General features: G+C 32.5%; 1 protein-coding gene across 5 annotated transcripts in view; it reads right to left on the reverse strand.

Annotated features, from left to right (window-relative positions):
• Positions 1–19,364, reverse strand: part of LOC118192271 (atrial natriuretic peptide-converting enzyme-like) — a 1,449,396-nt gene that overhangs the window by 608,106 nt on the left and 821,926 nt on the right. For all 5 annotated transcript variants that reach the window (XM_085809975.1, XM_085809976.1, XM_085809972.1 and 2 more), the window contains one exon: positions 2,917–2,958. In XM_085809975.1, coding sequence (XP_085666101.1) covers positions 2,917–2,948 — 32 coding nt within the window. In that variant the 5' untranslated portion in view covers positions 2,949–2,958. The remainder of the gene's footprint in view (positions 1–2,916; positions 2,959–19,364) is intronic.

Raw genomic sequence — 19,364 nt, forward strand, 5'->3', positions numbered from 1 at the left:
CCCTTTCCTGAATACAAAACAAGCCAAATAATGTAATTACGCCAAGTACTCTGTCTGAAAAACAATTAAGGAAGTCGTGAAATAGCATAGCAGAATAAAATCGGACAGAACATTTTACACCCGGTTTGTTCCTGCTTACAGAGCATTAACGTTCTTTTTCAAAAAGTTGGGAAACAAATTTCGCGCAATAAATTCAAAGCGAAAGAGAATCTGAGACAGTTCTGTTTAAGACAGAGCTTTGAAATGGCAATCGAGCTAGTAAATTAAAACGTTTAAAATTATTTTTGTTAAAATGAGTGATGAATTGCTGGAACCAATGTTTTGTTAAATTTAAACTATCCTAAATGATTTATAAATTTTAACAAATTCTTAGTTCACATGTCATTATGTTCAAGTACTGATGCCCTCTTTGCTGAAGATGGAGTTTTTAAAGAAAGCCAAACAGGTGCTACTACGACGAAACAGCTCTACCCAAAATTATCGTATGGGTGAGCTTTTGGGATAGCGGTAAGGTATTAGCTCGAATGGAACAGATATCCGATCGAGTCCCAAAGGTATTTATCATCTTAACGGACGAGAGGCGTCTTAAGACCCCACCGTCATCTGTGCTAATAGATGCACACATCAACAGACGAAGACGGAAAGCAAGCGTAGCATCCAGGACCGCCACAGAGGACTTTAAAAGAAGACTTTAGTGCATCCGTATTTATTAATGAAAGAAACGCCCATAAAGCCATTTCATTTCTGAGAATCGAGCGGAGAGAATTAATAGACTTTAGGGTAATTTAGGTTAAATTTTATAGCATGTATTATTCCGCTCTAAAAAGAATCACATTTCAAGGAAGTGATACAAATTTGGTTTACTAGTTCTGCAGTTCCCAAGCTGTGCACCGCGGCCTCTTCGCAAAGGCGCCGCAAGATGTAAAAGTTTTATAATTAACTGAATTAAGACACTTGGCTTAACTAAAGAAAAAACAGGGCGCCGCGAATTGTTGTAGAAGCTTCATAATTAATTGAACTAAGACATTTGGCCTAACTAAACAAAAAAAAGTGAGAAGGTAAAAATATCTAGATTTTTTTTGTGTGTGGTTTGTTTATACTGACCCCTGTATAAATGTAAAGTATCCAGCGCAGAATATTTTTGCGAACTCGAGGTGGCAACACTGCACTTTCTCGATGGTGTCATATGATCGCGCTATACCTCACAAAAATCTAACCTGAGAAGGCTAGAATGACCTTTTCACGGATCATTCCCTTAAAGAAACCGTGAACCTTTCCTCGTATTATTGCTAAAGTTAGCTTATCATGTCGTTTGATTCGGGTTTGCATGTACCGACTTCCAGAAATTGTTTTTTCTGGAGTCGATAATTTCAAGTCGGATATAATGCGATTTATGCTTGCCACAGAAATGTCAGTGAAATCAGCAGCAAAAGTAATTTTTTATAAAAATGCTCCACTAATTTGACATAAACATTCATAACATTCCTCCTAGTCAGTGAATTGAATGAATGCTTTAATTGCTTCTCTCATCAAGAGTGAGTTTAAGTCGGGGTTTCTGGAATTTGCAGTTTTACCAATAATGTCAAATAGGAGATATCTTCCTATTTATCATCAAATGTAATCCTATTTATATCAAATGTATCTCCTGTAGAATTTTGATAGCTTCGGCTATAGCATTTTAGTAAGCATTAGTTAAATTGTATTTCTTAGTATGCTTGAGTTCAAGCCCAAATGGAGGCTTTTCTGTACGTCCTGAGAATGGGCCATCTGTTAATATTTGTTTTGAGAAATACAGGGTAATTAACACTTCTTGAGTTAACGTTTCTGTTTCCTGAGCTAAAGCGATTATTCGCTTACCAGTTCTCAAGGTTCTCCACACATAGCTGTAAATATAAGATTGGAACCCTATAAATTGAATACTTAAATATTTCAAATTAGCAAACTTTATTTTACTGAAGATTTTGATTGAAACTTTATCGACTCTAATGGCATTAATCTTCATCCAATTCTTGCTAGAGCTTTTAGAATTAGACTTACAATCCGATCCTTCCTAACGCTTTTTGAATTTTACTTCCAATCCACTTTCAGGATTCTAGTACTTTAGTTTTTCACTATTTATTAATATTTTAGATGATAGATGATTCTACATTCGTGTTCGGTTTGCTCCATCCCTTGCTTTCGGTGTAAAAATGGTCGTCTCTCCTTTCATTAGGTTTCCCTATTATTACAAGTTTGACTACTGAGGTAAAAACCTATGTCTTTTTTCTAAATATTTAATGCTCAAGCTAGAATAGTTTAAGTATCTAGGTGTCCTCTTTTGCCAAAAAAAGTTTTGCTTTTGAAGAAAAGGGATAAGGATTCGCCCTTGGTAGAGTTTTATCCAAAATTTATGATAGAAAAATTGCTTTTTTGCCTAATTTAAAATTTAACATTGATATGTTTCTCTTTCATTTGATCATTGAAACAGGTTAATTGTTAAAAACTATTTAGGCAACCAAATGTTTCGACCTTTTTTTTATTGCTCACTTTCTGAATGCCTCCTACTGTCCTGGTATCACCCGTCTCACCCGGTGGTACTCACCCGTCTTCCCAAATCTCCTTAACGCCCACATGAGATAACTACGGATTAAACGGAACAAAACCGATAATCAAGTAAAAAAATAATAAGTAGCGAGAGAAAATAATTTTTGTTTACCTTGCGAAATCTTTGAAAATATTTAGGCATATATTTGGCTAACAGCTAATGATTACGCTAATCTTGAGTAAAGGTGATAGGAAATATGGAATAAAATCCGTTATGTTTTCATATAATCTGTAAACAAATCATTCAAAATCGATGCTACATGTCACACAAAATACTTTATTAACTGCATACCTTAAGTTAAAAGTAATTAAAAACAAAATCTAGTTCCTTACCTTTCAAATGTTGACTTCGGCAAGAAATGCATAATGGGAAACCTAAAACGAAACGAATTAAAATTTTATTCAAGATAGCTTTGCAACTTTTATTTGCAAACATGAATTACAAGAAACTACTTTGATTAAAGGCTATAAATATTAATTAATGTAATAAGAACCCAGTGCAAAAATTTCTGGACTTTCTGGTTCTGCCTCTGGTACATGTAAGATTTCCACATATTGATAAAAGTTTTGTACTTAAAGAGCTAAATGGCAACTACAGGAACACAGAAAATACACAATCGGGGTCATAGTATGTTTTTCTTTAAAAACGCCTATCATTGGTCTAGTGTTAAGCCCATTGACTAATAGTTCAAGCCCGGCTTAAATCCACGAAGGGCTGGCCGCATGGGATTCTCCTCATGTTTCATATCAGTAGAGCTAGTTTTCCTTTAAAACGCTAATATTCCTAGTTTTCCTTTAAAATGCTTGTATTCCTAGTTTTCCTTTAAAATGCTTGTATTCCTAGTTTTCCTTTTTCTGAATATTTATCATTCTAGTATTGCAAATGCCTTCCACAGAAAATTGGGCGTATTAAAATACTAATTGAGCAAATAGTTCTGCTGACTTTATGTCGACAAATAGTTTATGTTTCTAAGGTGTAACTAACAAAGTAGTTGTTCCCACTAAGATTTAAAAAGTTACACTTCCCTAAATTTGCACAAAACCCCTTTAATTTTTGTCCCATTTACACTTTTTCCATTTATAAAAGGTTAAGGGTAAATTAAATTTTGAATCACAAAATTAGGATACTTAAACTTATCGATCTTTGATACACACAAATTACGATTAATTATTAGAGTTAGTCACATTCATAATATATAAAATTCCCTACTCTTCTTTCAGACAACTTTGTTAGACACCTCTCTTTTCGTACATTTCACATTTTTCTATTTTCTTACATGATTAAAAAAAATCCATGCTATGTACTAATCTGATTTTGGAGGTTATCCGAGCTAATTTTATAAATTTTTCAGCGCACAATTCTTAAATCATATTAAAGTTTTGATAAAGCGGAATTTTTCAGGAGACAGAAATATACCTCGCTTGGCAAGTCTTAAGGTTAAAGTTTATGCGGCTTTGAGCCAGTGTTTACAGAAAATAAAAGTAAAAAAATTTAAAGAAATGAAAAATGAGATAATAAAAAATTGGCATTTCTCTCTAATCTACGTCAAGGTCTGGATAATAAAACTTGAGTTTCTCGAAACTCTAAATCACATTCGACTGCGGATGCAACATATAATCAGTTTGGTAAGAATTGATGGTTTTTAAAAATATTTGCATCGCTGTAAATATAATCTGAACTATCCTTCATTGTCAAAGCCAATTCCTTTAGAAAAAAACAGTTTTTTTGCTTGTAATCAAACCTCTGTGATAAACAGGTTCCGCTTGCATCATCATTCTTCTTAATTTCATTCACTGAAAATTATCCTTGCTTTTTTATTTCCATCGTATTTCCCTGTTCACCTTTAATTTTTGATGTAACGCGAGACAAGATTAATTTAAGTAAGATATACTTAAATATGAATCATTCACAAAATCATAAATATGAGAGCGAAGACTTTTTTGAGTCACAAAATGAGCGCATCTGAAGCGGAAGATTTATTTAAAGACTTCTTTTTCTGAACACGCAGAAATGAGAGTTGTTTTAGATTACCATTCCAGTATTCTTTACAATCTACTCGAGTAGTTCTTGATATGAACTGCCATACTTTACAGAACTTTTATTTCCATTATCAAAATGATGCTTCTTCATTGTTGGCGTCCCGATTTACATATTATAGCTTGGTTAACAATACAAGGTCGCAGATTTGATTATATATATTGTTACAAATTATATATGCCGAGCCGCGTTAAGATAGCTTCCCCGCAAGGCTAATTTACGGTTGCCAAATTTGCCTCAAAATCCCCTACTTGGGGACAAAATTGGCGATATGCCATAGACGGCTGGAGAACATTCTGGAACGAATTCTTACCGGTTTGGCCCAGAATGTTCTCGAATTCAGATTAAAAGCTATATAAACCTTGCCTGTAAACGAAGTCGTCTAGTGTCGAGTTGGTCGTGAGTTAGTACATCGCGAGAGTGTCTCGTCAGTGTATCGCAAGTTTGCGCATCGAGAATGTGCATCACTGAGGCTATCGAGTGTATCGCCGACTGCATCGCGAGTTGTAGCGTGAAGAATCTCGAGAGTACGTTGAGTTCTGAGAACGACCGAACCGAGTCGGGAACTGTACTCTTCTGCTTTGCCGTGAAGTTTTCTTCACCGTTATAGTTTGATATAGCCCGAAGGCTACGTTGAGGATTGTATCAGCCTGTTTATCGTAGATTGTAAAAGTGTCTTTTGAACTCTTCTGTGAAATACTGGCGAATAAATTGTGTTTTGATGCTTCGTCAGGTGTTGTCGTCAGTCACTCCAAATCCGCGAACCCGTAGAACGTAACAACCGAAGTTTTTCGCCGTATTTTTTTCGACGACGGTAAACGCGTTTTTGGAGTTGTCCTGAGTAATACTGGCTAATAAATTGTGTTTCGTTCTTCAATCAATTGTTGTCGTTAGTCACCCCAAATCCACGAACCCGTAAGAAACTCAACAATATAATACTACGTCACACGTTTGGCATGGTAGTGGTGAAGCCAACTGCCTAAGCTTTGCGCCGGTTCGTCTTCCGGAGAAGAAATAGTGTAATGTCTTTGCGATATGGAGCATTTAAAATAGTGCAGAACCGGAAGTTCTGTCGACAGATTTGGTGGTAGAAGTTCTTCAAAACTGGGACTGAACTAAAATTTGTAAGACTGGGTTTGATGCTAATGTCAGACAAATTAAGTCACAATAACGTATTACTGGAATAGCGTATTGCAAGTTTGTACGGAACTTTAACTATCGCAAATGTTAAATTCTAACTCCATAAAGACAGTCAGGTGCCTCTTCCTAATCCTTGAGTAAATAACACCAGTTCATAACAAGATTTCAAAACAGACATTTTAAATAGACCTTCATTCTATCAAATTACACAGCTCATTTAACCCGGCGGAAGTCGCACCAAGAAAAGTTACTAGAGTGGGCGCGTGGGGTATCACATACCCCAATATTTAAAATATGATAAAAATAGTATTATTTAGTTTTAAAACTGTTTTTTTTTTGTTCTCGTGTACTATAAATACGTGAATAATAATTAGGTTTCAAAAAATTAATTTCCGAAATAATCTTAGAGTTAAAATTAAGATAACTGAAAATAATAAAAAAATAAACATCATGCCTCTAAGTTTCATTGCATCTCTAATACACCATGCTTATTTTATTTCTTCCCACTTTGAACGAAATACATTCATGTGTTCTTGGCACAGAATGTTTTCACATTTTAAACATTGCTTTCACATTCTTCTGTCCTTGGCGCGAGAACAAAAAATTTATCACATCTTTCATATTTAGTTGTTTCGAATTTCATGTATTCGTTTTAATTCTTCGTCGAAACTTCTGCTTTTGTTTTGCATAGAGTACGTCAATTTCTTGGAAAAGTATTAATCTCTGATTCTTTGTTGAATACATTTTTTCATTAATTGTAATGCTAAGTCCTTCAAAAACAGACTTCTGTTTCTGGTTGGTGGATTAGCAGTTGAATGTAATATGATTCAAGCATTTATTAAGGCAACATTTAGTGCAGGAAAGGAAGTTTCATCTTCAATTTCCGAAATGCAATCTTCATCGCTTTCAAATATTTCTAATAAATCTCACATGCGTTGCATCTCCAGTTCATAGGAACTCATTCTTTTTATCATAGTGCAGTTAGAAATTTTTAAGAATTTAATGTCAAGTACTTTAAAATCACTTGCGAGTAGAAATATTTACTGTTACACTCTAGAAATAAATTTCTGAACTAAATATTCAGTTAGAAAAACACTTACACGAACAGGCGCGTGGGGTGTGTCATACCCCAGTTCCAACAAAATACCGACAAATGTTTTTCTGAAACACACAAAGAAAAAGCGCTTCTGAAAGTCAACCACAACTAGTAACTCAGCTGCTGAAAGCAGCGCAGAATTTCAGTTTCACAAGTTAGGAATATTCCACTTTTATGTAGGGTTTGGGTATAATACACCCCACGCGCTTTCCCGCGGGTTAATTTCAAAAGGCTAAATATAAATTTTGCTAGCATTTTTTTTCACATTTTTGTCTCCCTTTTCTACCAATATATTCAATTATTTGCCTTCCTTAATTAGTATTCTTTTTGAGTCTGTCACGAAACGCTGTAATCTGGTTCAAACTGCTGTAGTGGTGTGTTGATGAGTTCGCTTTCATTTGCAGCAGTACGTGAGAAAACGCATTAATACAGGAGAAAGTTCTTGATCTTTAATAATCGATTTGTAAAAAATTGAACTACCACTGCTTTCTCCAATCAACAAACAGCGGAATTTTAGTTTCCTGTAACTTCAAACTGAAGCACCAACAATCGTGTGTCTTCTTTTAGCATCACACGATGTTTATTGTTTTCGTTTGAGTTATTTGAATTCTAAATTACAGATGGGATAAAAGCTTGTCCGGCAGTCTAGTAAGTTTAGCCAGTGTTGACTGGTTATTGTAATTAGAAAGCAACCGTACACTGTCACCAAGCAAACTGCTTTTTTATAAGTAGAAACAATTTTAGAGCGAAATTTCGCGTATAGAATTACACGTTAAATTTTACTGCTACTAAGTACTTGTGTTCTTCATATTGATGTCAACTATAGATTCGTGGCTGTCTCTTTAAGTAGTCACTCTGGAAGAGGTGAAAGAAATTGGCAATTTATTATAAATTATAAGAACACATAGTAAGATAGATCGCTGTAAATAGCTCAATGTAAACATGGGTACTAAGTCATTTCTCTTAAGTGCGCTTGAAATATCGTAAAATCCCCAAACCACTCATAGAATAAGCGTAATTCAGTTACCTCTCTTTGAATCGCTAACTCTTGCAGTTGACTCTTCTTCGTTTTGGAAGGAGTATTTATAAGATTCATCTTTATATCTAACATAGGTTTCTGAAAACTTCGTAAAAAATCTATTGTAGAGCTTCAAAAATTCGTTTGCCAGACAGTTAGCTTGTTGAGAATCGCCGAGGCCCGTCAGAAGCATATTTGTCCATATCTCGCGTTCTACGTGATTTATATTTATAATTTTAACATTATTGGACTTAACTGAAAGATCTATGTATCTGTACAAGGAATAAACAATTGTATAAAAATACATATAGCGACAATGTCAATAACATACGAAATAAACTTTGAAATTATCACCCATAAAGCAATAAACAAATACATAAAATAGCACACAATACTACAATATAACATAAAAATTCTAATACAGTCAAATGAATTTAAGTATTTACAGGAGTAAACAACAATATGTGTACTGGTTACTGACCTTATTGCAACTTATTTTACTTTTTGCCCAAGCATTGCAGTTTTTCCGCTTTATATCAGATACAGCTGTTTGACGCCATCTACAGGCAATCTTGTACTCTGTTTATTTTATATTGCTACTATCGTTTAGAATGCTGTTCAGAAAAGTAATATTATTGAAAAAAAGAAAAGATCTTGGATCTTCTTTCTTGACTAGCAGCCAGAAATTGTTGTGCTTTTTTCCTGAAACTTTTTGAAACAGCTGAGGAATCAAAGGATATGCTGAGTTTCTCATGAAAATGTTCTTTCGTAGGATCAAAGGATATTCAGAGTTTCGTGTTCAAGAGTTTTTCTATAGCTTCTGCATTTCGAATTATTTGTTACAATGTTTTCTATATTCAACTGAATTTCTCGAAAATATATCCTGTTTCAATGGCTCTTGACCTTCTCATCTTCCCGAGATACGTTTGGAAGAGTAACAAAAGTTTCAGAACAATATGAAGAATCTTCATTCAGGGTTTGGAAAAAGATACATCTAGTAAAACATTCGTAGCTAAATAATTTTAATTTAGATTTGAATTTCCATATCAGTATTTTTAATTCAGAATAAGTGCTTAAAAATCAAGATCTTAACGTGATGAACGAAAATCTATGTTAGTTATTTGATTTTTATTGAATAGCTTCAGACATACTAACGAATTTGTTTAAAATGTTGTAGCTTAGAGCAAATCAAATAACTTAGAAATAATAATGTTTAATTCGAGCCCAATGCACAGATATAAGGGTATTTATCACTGTAGTATTTATAATATTTAATTTTTGACAGATTGTATTTTCAACCTTTTGTTGCTATATAGACAAAATCAATAAATATAATACCATTGTATTTAATGAGCGAAAAAGGTCTTCATTCTCCTTAAGGGTCACTTGCACAAGGAGACAAAGTTGCTCCGTGGTAGAGTAAAATCTCCTTCGCAGACATGTTGCCTGACGACATTTAGTATCTAAGTTGCATTGAATTATTAAGCCAATCAGAGTAGTCAAGGCACTATCCAATAGAAGATTTTGTATGCAATAGAAGATCTCAATTTTTCTCACAACAAATATAAAATTTTGCAAAGTTACAATACCTTTATTTAAGGATTTAATTTTAAAATGTTGCAATAATTTAGTTAATGTTAACAAATGAAGTAAAAAAATACACCGCTCTGTATCTTATAATAACATATTGCTTCTATTGATGTGAATATAATATTATATCATGTATAAAGAAAGCCATTGGAAATTATGATCCGAAATAAATATCGCTGTTAAAGAAAATTTGTTAAAATAGTAACGAAAACTGCAAACAATTCGTGGCATTTAATATTGAAAACTTTGATTTAGTCGCCCAGACGGTATAGTGGTTTGGGGTGCCTACTACGGTACCAAAGGGCCAGGCTTCGAATCGCGGAGATGAAATGGATGTTTGCAAATGTATAGTGTTGGTGCGGCATGGTGGCACTCTAAATATGCGGCGAGCCGAAAGTCCTCTCGTGTAGAGGCAGAAACAAGCTGTGTCTTCCAGTTCAAAAACCTCGACTTAAATACTCTCTAACTGATTTACATTTCTGGTGATGAAACGGAAAAGAGAAGTTATAGTAAAGATCTAAGTCATAATAACAACACTACAAGGTTGTTATTATGATTACTTGATATTTCTTATTTTAATCCAACATCGTTTCCAGTAGAGAAGATGAGAGAGAAAGAGATGGTACTGCCTTTTATTTCACGCTCTGCAAAATGATTATTGAATTCCTACTAAGCGGATTTATGTAGCTTTAGAAAAGACTAAAGGAAAGTAAAAAGAAAAGAGAAGCATTGCCAACTGGTCATCGTTGACATGACCAAGATAATGTTTGATATTACTACAAACGAACTAATAATAATTGCAAAACAATAATTATAAATATTCTCTTAACTATTGTAAATCTTCATAAAAATATTAAAACTTCTGTTTTTGAAAAAATTAAATCAAAATTTCCTGCTCATTGACGTCAGATTACTTTATTTCACATACCCAAGTCACGTAGAGATCGGAAAGGAAGGAGTTAGTGAAAGGGATGCATTAGCCCTAAGGATTCCTAACGGGATGCATATTTCACAAGTGCACATCAGCGTAGCCACTGAGGGAGGGGTTTCGAAAACGGTCCAATGAGCTTCTATTGCTCTTGTGACGCTAAATCTTCGAGCCTGTGAGCGTATGTTGTTTATGTTTTAATTTGTATTTGTTTCCCACTTATAAATGTATGGCGTAATAGTAGAAAATCTCGTAATGCTTTCGTTTTATGAGTTTAATTAATCGCTGACATTTCACTTTCACGATTTTTATCACGCAATCGCTGACATGTTTTCGCGAGTGTTATTACACATTAATATTTTGATTGATGTTCACGACGTATTATCGCTTTTTACTTCGAGAAAATGACTAGAGCTACAATTAGCCTCTAATATTTAGCATTTAGCAACACCTGTGGATTAAGAGAATTCAAGTATATAATTTTTTGGACTGGAAGTGTTACAATGAATCTAATGTTTTTCTTATTTTAGTGCTTGCATTCTTTTGAATTTTAAAGTGTAAGTTTCAGACTACATATAGTGTATTATCTGATTATATCCATTATTACGAGTAAGAGTTAATATGTGAATAAATTAAAAATATTCGTTGTGAATAAGATAAATTCATTCAGTTTGATGAGTATTTCTTCTGTAGACAGTACATGTAAGAGAGCAGTTATTAAATGTGAAATTTAACACACTAAAATGTATACGAATATAAATTAGTAAAGTTCCCTTTGAATAAAATTCTGCATTGGTTATTAGAACATCTTTTTCATATAGACTGCAACAAAAAGTCCTGACTTCTATTTACATATGTAATTGATATAAATATTTTTTTCATATTAATAGTTTTATGTAAAGATAGCATTTGGGCTCAGATGTTTATATTCATGACATAATTTTTCTTCAACTTATTTACCACTTATTAAGGAATATTTCTCATGTATATTTTTGCGGAGTATCCAACATTTGTTTGTATTTAGTTCAAATTCTTTCAACCAGGTAGTGAAATCTTCACAATTGCTTTTATTTGATCTAATTTCGCAATGAAAAGTTTCAGAAGAAATCGACGATGCTTTAATTATTTTGTACAGAAAATTGCATGGCAGAATAATTTCAACCATCTAGCTTAAATTTTAAAGCACGTGAAAGGTCATGTGACATGACAGAAATATTACTGACATGACAGAAATATTAATATTACCCATTGGTCCATCTTAGAAACCACTCCCTCGGTGGCTAAACCGATGTGCACTTGTGGAATATGCTAACGGGATTTGTATCGACTGCCTAAGGGTTCATGAAATTTTAATAAAATATAATAACATATAATTTTAATAAATATAAAGCTATATCACGTAATATGAAACAAATCATATAAAAAGGGGGGATATTTAATATGTTTTAAAAATAAGGAATCATGTTTAAACCAAGCGAAAATTTTATGCAATACAAGGAAATGAAACTCAGGAATACAAGAAAGGAAAACACCCCCTCATTCTCCAAAATCGGTAACACAAACTGAAAAAAAAAAATTTTTTTTTTGACTTAGCATTATTGACTTTGCCGCTTCGCTTCTTTTTAAGCTAAGCAATTCTTCGACAAACATTAAACAACTGGATTAGTAGATCGATCGCAGCTATCACATTCGTTAAAATCGAAGTTTTGTGCAATTAGAATCAGTGATTTTGCTTTTGAGAACTTTATTATATAAGTAAAATTAAAAAATGACAATAATAAAAATAATAATAAAACATAAATCTTATAAAACATTTTTGTCAAAACTCCTGTTTATATTCTAATTGCTACCGTTACCTTATTTATGTGAAATATTTATATTATGATTATGCTGTATGTTGTATATTATAGAGAAAATATAAGGGAATCAGTGAAGAAAACCATTCTTTTAAAATGGCTACATGCAAGAAAAAAGATGGCAAACCATGCACTATCCGCTTGCATTTTTATACCCGTAAGAGAGAATCTAAGAATGTGCATGACAAGCAACATTTGTTCTTAAGAGTTTCTGAAAGAATCTTTCAAGTTTTTCAAGCAAACGAATCTTTAATTTTGGAGTTAACTCGTTTATCATATTTCAAATGAAAGTATTTGAGTTCCTCCGTTTGTTATTTCATCCAAATATACTATTATTATTATTTATTTATTTGTGTTTCAGCGAATGTTATTTATTTTCTGTAACAAACAATTTGTTTTTGTTTTCATAACTCCAAAATAGATTATTTTTAAGATAATTAAACATAATCTTCTCTGCTGTTAAGTAATAAATAATCTCTATGCATATACATATTCCTAGCATTATGAAAAAACAGCGGCACACAAAGCCACCACTTTTTGAACTCACGTAGTCCTCCACACGAACATGGAGCCCACCAGCGGCCGAGCGGTAAAGTCGCTGAACATTGGTAGTTCGGTCCGAGGTTCGAATCCCGAGAACGGGCTGGCTGCATGGGCGTTTTCGTGGTTTTCCCCATGTGTAACGTGTATACGAGCCAGTTTCCCTTAGACAGTCCTCCACGAAAGCATCCCTCCCTTTAGGCAGATAGCCCTCGTGTGATTTGCTGAATAACTGAATTATCCAATCCAATCCACACGAACATGTGCACCTCGAAGCAGAACATTGAACTTGTTTTTTCATTTACTTCATATTTTGTACGAATTTAAGGTACTTTTGATTAAATATTTAGCTTTGTGGTTTAAAAGCTTTGTGTTGCCACTAAGTAAGAAAACATGTGTGATGCCACTCGGCAATATGTAAGATAATTGTCTTTCAAATTTAGAGAAAAAACATAGTGATTTAAAAGAAGTGTGCTGCCACTGCCCTATATAATATGTAGCGTTGCCTAGCAACACTGCCATATTTTATGTTAAAGTAGGCTGAACAAAATAATTATAGAACTGTCAAAAATATTAAATAATTAAAAGTTTAAAACTCATTAATAAAGGAAATAGATTACAGCCTCGAGCTGTATTTGTCCTAGAGTACCGCCTGCCTCTCGAATAAAGCATTCGGCTGTAGTGTAAGAGAAAACATATTCGGATATACTTTTATATAATCGATCTGCCAGTTTCCTAACCGGTAAAACAGTAAAATCAATAAATGTCTTTTAATTACGTGCATTCTTAAGAATTTTAGCCATGTAACATTGCTGATAAATTATTCTATATTTCCTACTCATTACTAATATTAAATGCTTAGGACTATTTATCGTACAAGAAATGGAATTGTTAAAGTTTCATTTTTTTCCGATCGATAGGAATTATTCTGTAGCATATCTGCGTAAGTTAAAAACACATGGAAACACTTTTATTATTGATTTGATAAAAAGTTTCACTCTTCATAAACATTTTTGCTTACCATGAAATTTCTTAGATTTTAATTTGATGTTATAATGGGTAACTACATAAATTAAATTTCTATTTTCAAGTGATATACTCTTAGTTATAAAAATGCACAAAAGTGTTACTTGGAAAAGCTGTTTAGAAAACATTAGGTATATTATCACTTATTTTTTGTTAGTTTTCATCTCTTACTTGAATGTTTTTATACCAAAAAATGTGACAAAACGTTATTGATATCATTATAAATTATTTTATTAACATTATCCTTTATTTCTTACGCAAAAATATGGAAAATGCCAAAATTAACAAAGCAAAGTTGATTATCAACTCAGTATTTTGCGTTTGAGTCTAAATTTTAATTCTATATAACATTTTAAAACAACTTTTCTGTGTATTTTGCATATTAACGGCATTTCACTTAAAGTGAAAATAGAAACTAAGTGTTTGTAGCCAGCCTGGATAATATGAAACTTATATCTAAGCACCTGTAGAGGTTCCAAGGCAAGCACAACATTTTATTAATAAGTAAAAATTTTGTCAGAAAAATAACAAAAATGCTTTCCGTAAGTTTCCAATTTACGTACAGCCTAGTTGCATCAACTCATATTCTTACTCTAGATACACAAATAACGGAAAGCTTTCTTCTTAAAGAGAAAATGATCCTGGAAGAATTGATGAACCAGCTGAAACAGAATGCGAGAAAGCACAGATGGAAACCTGAAACGATGGTTTAGTTTGGATTATTTAATTACAGCAAAGCACTGGAGGGCTATCTGCCTAAGAGGAGGGATGGCTTCGTGAAGGAATTTCTAAAGCAAACTGGCTCGTATACATGATACACACGGAGAAAACAATGAAAATGCCCACGCAGGCAGCCCGGACGACCCGAAAGTGAATCTGAACTTTCAGCAATGTGTGATATAGATATACAACAGCAAAGATAAATCTGATCAACAAAATAGATTATCAGTAGACTACGGTAAAGATAAAGACAATAGCAAAGAGCAAAGATACACATGCTACATTTTTCAATAATATTGCATTATAACCACTAAACTTATCTGAGGAAATTGCAAAACTGGAGATATTAGAAGCGTTAAGGCAGCATATTTAAATAAAAACCTATCCTATTATATAAATAGTTCCGAATTAAAATCTTACTCTGTGAAAATAAATAGCAATGTGGAATTTCGTCAGTGTTTGATATACTTAGAAACAAGTAAATGTGTATACTTTAATGTATAGACTGTATTCCCACTCTCAAACATAATTTTCAAAAGGACTGCAGAAATTCAGAAGAAACTTCTCGGAACGGAACCATTTAGCATCAATGTTGACTTTACAAAAGCATTATAATTTACTAAATGTGTCAATGCACACTTAAGATAGCCAACTGATTCAGAACAGAAGTAATGGCGACTTGTTTGCAAAGCGTCGTAGCCACTGGAAATTACTGGCGAGTTTTAGGAATAGATTTTGTGCCCACAAAAAAGACACAGATTCAAATCGAAAAGGAAATTTAAGTTGTAAATGAGTATCTACAAGAATTCGATAGCTTTCTGTAACTTATTTGCAAAAATTTGGCTATCCAGATTGCGAGCAGAAAAATCATTTATTGCACATGATATGCGACGAGTTTATAAAATTAATTGGTATATGAGTTTATAAAATTAATTGGTATTAAATATTTATTGAAATATAATAATAAGTCAATAAATATTTAATTTGATGTTATAATGGTCCAAAAACCATTATAATATCAAATTAATATAAGTCCGAAAAGCAGTTTATTACAAAGTTTATAATCGTTAAAAAGATATTATTGCAGTCTCTACTCCCGATGTAGCTCTTATAGATCCTTTCACTTGGATTTTGAGATTTGTTGACAAAAATAAAAACATAAAAGGACAACATTTGGCTTTATTAATATTGAAAGTAAAGATTTTAATTTTATAAAGAGCAGTTCTTGGATTTTTAAGAGATTTATTAAGAAATATAAATAACTGTATGGGGATAATTCTACGATAATATATATGTCTATAAATGTTTCTGGCAAATACAGAGATTCCAAGCAAAAATAAAACCTCATATTAATTCGGCAACGCAAGTATCATGCGCTAACAGTACCTTAAATTTAATACGAAACTGTTGTGCGGAAGACTTCCCTAGCGCATAAGATTACTTTCACTTTTGTTAAAATTTATACCTGTATTTCTCGGTATCTACTCGCTGTACTCACTCGCCACAGAGAAAACGAACAAGTGACACTAAAGAGGCATCAAGAGCGGACGCAGTTTCAGGATTAAAATCTAATTATCAGAATATTAAAGAAGCCCTAACTCAATTTATTACGTCCAATAATGAAACACAAATGAAAGGAGAAAATATTAGCAGAATATTTCAACGAAACAGCCTTATTAACAGTTTTATGGGATAAGCTAATAAAATGAAAAAATAGTAACAGCAAATTATTAAAAGACATTCAGTACAATTTATTGCTAGGAACAAATCTTCTGATATCACTTCTGAATTTTATCGCAAATGCCAGGAACAACTTTCATGATGTTGAGACCGATACCAATTTACTAACGGGAAACCGAAACCAACGAGGTCAGAATTAAAAGAAGAAATTAACAGTTTGAACACACAACATTTAATTAAATATATTTAATTGTACAACAAAATTTTATGACAAACATACACAATGTTATTTGTGATGTACTAATCTGTGAATTATTGTAGCTTAGGCAAGCGCCATTTACAATGCAATGTACCATAGAAATCTGAATTATTTTTCAAGTATTTTGTTGTTCTTGTGATTAACTGGTTTGCCTGATATGAGAGCAAGTCCACAAAATTCACGTGGTAGGCAGGCAAAATTGCGACTGAGCACCATACGGTGTCTGCAGAAATCATCGCGGAAAATAACTGCGGACGAAAACGTCATAGAGGAAACAACGCAAGGCGAAAACGTCGTCATACAAAATATTATGGGAGAAAGGAAAGCAAGGAGAAAATATCGCATTCTAAAACATCGTGGTATAAAATATCGTCAAAGGAAATAAAGCGGTTAAAACATTACAGTTTAAAACATCATCGTCGAACATATCGTGGTAAAAAATAAAGCACCTACAAATCATCCCATGATGATAATATGGCAAACATGCGTCTTCATACTTAAAAATTCGCATATTTGAATTAAAATTTGTGAGAAGAAATGAGAAATATTTGCTGAAATGTTTGCTGATAAAACACAGGAAATGTAAGCTTTCAAATACTGAAAATGAGCAAAAAGTAATTCTAGGTGTTGTTAACTAATAATGTCATTAATTAATTTATCTCTTTTTCAAAAATTGATTGGTAATTTTTCATGAAAAATATAGCTTAAAAATCATTAGAAAAAGCAAGATGAGTAGCTGCATCTGATTACCTCTTTTAAAACTGCATGATTAATTATCCAATTATGAAATTATGTTAAATGCTACAAGTAACAATAATTTTGTGCCCATTTTCAGTTTTTGAATAATTTAAATTTCTTTCTTAATTTTTCAGAAAAAAATTATTATTTAATTCAAAACTATAAAACTAAAAATATTCCTCTTTCCTTCTTGCGTTTATAAGTCATTATATGAAAATGAAGTTAAAACATTTAAAGCGTAAAAAACACTTATCTGAGATGTTATCGTCCTGCGATGATTTGTAGGTGCTTTATTTTTTACCACGATATTTTCAACGACGATGTTTTTAAACTGAGAATTTTTTTAACCGCTTTATTCTCGACGTTAATGTTTTGTAATGCTACGTCTCAGAAATTCAATGTTTTCTTCTCGCTTTCTTCTTGCCCATGATATTTTTACGATGATGTTTTCGCCTTGCGTTGTTTTTTCCGCAATATTGTCGTACGTGATGTATTTCCGCGACGTTTTCGCATCTAATCGCACCATACAGGTGACAGTACGACTTCTGTCAGTTCCGCCCTTAATTTTGAAGGAAAATATCCTGAGGGAACGGGTCCGATGTCTTCCACCCTCTCTTTCCCTAACTCACCACTAACCATCAACTTCTCGCCGCATATTTAGAGTGCGCCGATGCCTCACAGACACTATACATTTTACAAACATCCATGCCTTATCCGGGATTCGAAATCAGACCCTTTACGGTAGTTAGAGTCGCAAACCACTATCCCAGTTGGGCGGCATTTTTCAGTTATAAAATGCCTGTCCAATTTACTGCATATGTGGAAAGCATATGAATAAAATATCAAAACAATACTGAGTTTAAATACTTTAAAGATGAAATTGTTCATTTTATTGCATTAATAAAATAAGAAAATGTCATCGTCATCGCTGCTGACATGTACATATTACTAACTGAGGGTCTGCAATCGACATTTCAGGATTTAGAACCAGCTTTGAAATATTTTTGATAATTCGCATTGTTTGTACAAGTTGTGATCGATCATTTTCAGTTCTCAAAAGCATTAGAAATTACTTAATTTAAAAAGTTTAAAGATGAAATTGTTCATTTTATTGCATTCATAAAAGATGAAAATGTGGTCGCTGACATGTTCAAATTATTTACTGCAGTTATGCGATTTACAATTTTGAACAAGCAAGTAATTCTAAAAATATTTTTGAGAATTTATATTTTCAACGCAAGTGGCGAATGATCATTTTCAGTTCTCAAAAGAGTTCAAATTGCTTAAGATATTCCTTATCTCAATTGCATTTAAGTCAATTGTCGATGACGTTTATGGAAAACGATGTTGTTCGGTTATTAGGTTATAAATTCATTAATATGGTAAAGGTAAAGCGTGAAAAGTTCCTATTAGTATTTAATATTTCAATTTGGAACAGGGCAACATTATTTTCTACAAACTTCATTGAAAATAATTGTTAATCAGTTTGAATCAATGTATTATTTTCAATCTACATCTATTATTATTATTATATGGCAGCACTGCTTTAGAAATAAAGTTTATTACTGTAAATAAAATATTTTAATACGTTTTAAATGTTTAATAAACAAACTGATAATTTTCGTTGCGGTAATTTTTTTATTAATAAACTCTTTTTTAAAATAAGTCGTATATGTGTTTGTATTATTACTAATTTTTTTATCAAAAGTGACTGTTACAGCATAAGCTCTCATGTAATATGCACACTATAATGGTACTGAAAATATTTAGCGGGCTTGGGGGCTTAAAATTAAATTGCAATTGGAGCCTCTCAAGTGCTAAATCTGCCACTAAAATATAAATGTTGCTTTTAAATGGTTGCGTATAATTTGCTAAAAATATAAAAGATAATTAAAATAAAATAAACAAAAATTTACATAAAATCCATAATGATTTGCAGCATGAAAAAGAACACTTCCCTAACTTGCATACGTTTATAAATTTTAACTTTTGAAATATGAAAACATTAAAGATACGCAATGCTTTACCTATTGCATTTTCTTTCCAATTTCGTCAAATTCTTTTTATTATCCGGCTCGATAGTTTTCCAATGCAAATTATAATATTTAATGCTTAATATTTCATTGTTTAATATTTCATTGAAATAATTCAT

This window comes from Stegodyphus dumicola, chromosome X2, assembly GCF_044657685.1.
Source record: "Stegodyphus dumicola isolate Sdum_Otavi_A_Nest chromosome X2, ASM4465768v1".
Classification (NCBI taxonomy): Eukaryota; Metazoa; Arthropoda; class Arachnida; order Araneae; family Eresidae; genus Stegodyphus; species Stegodyphus dumicola.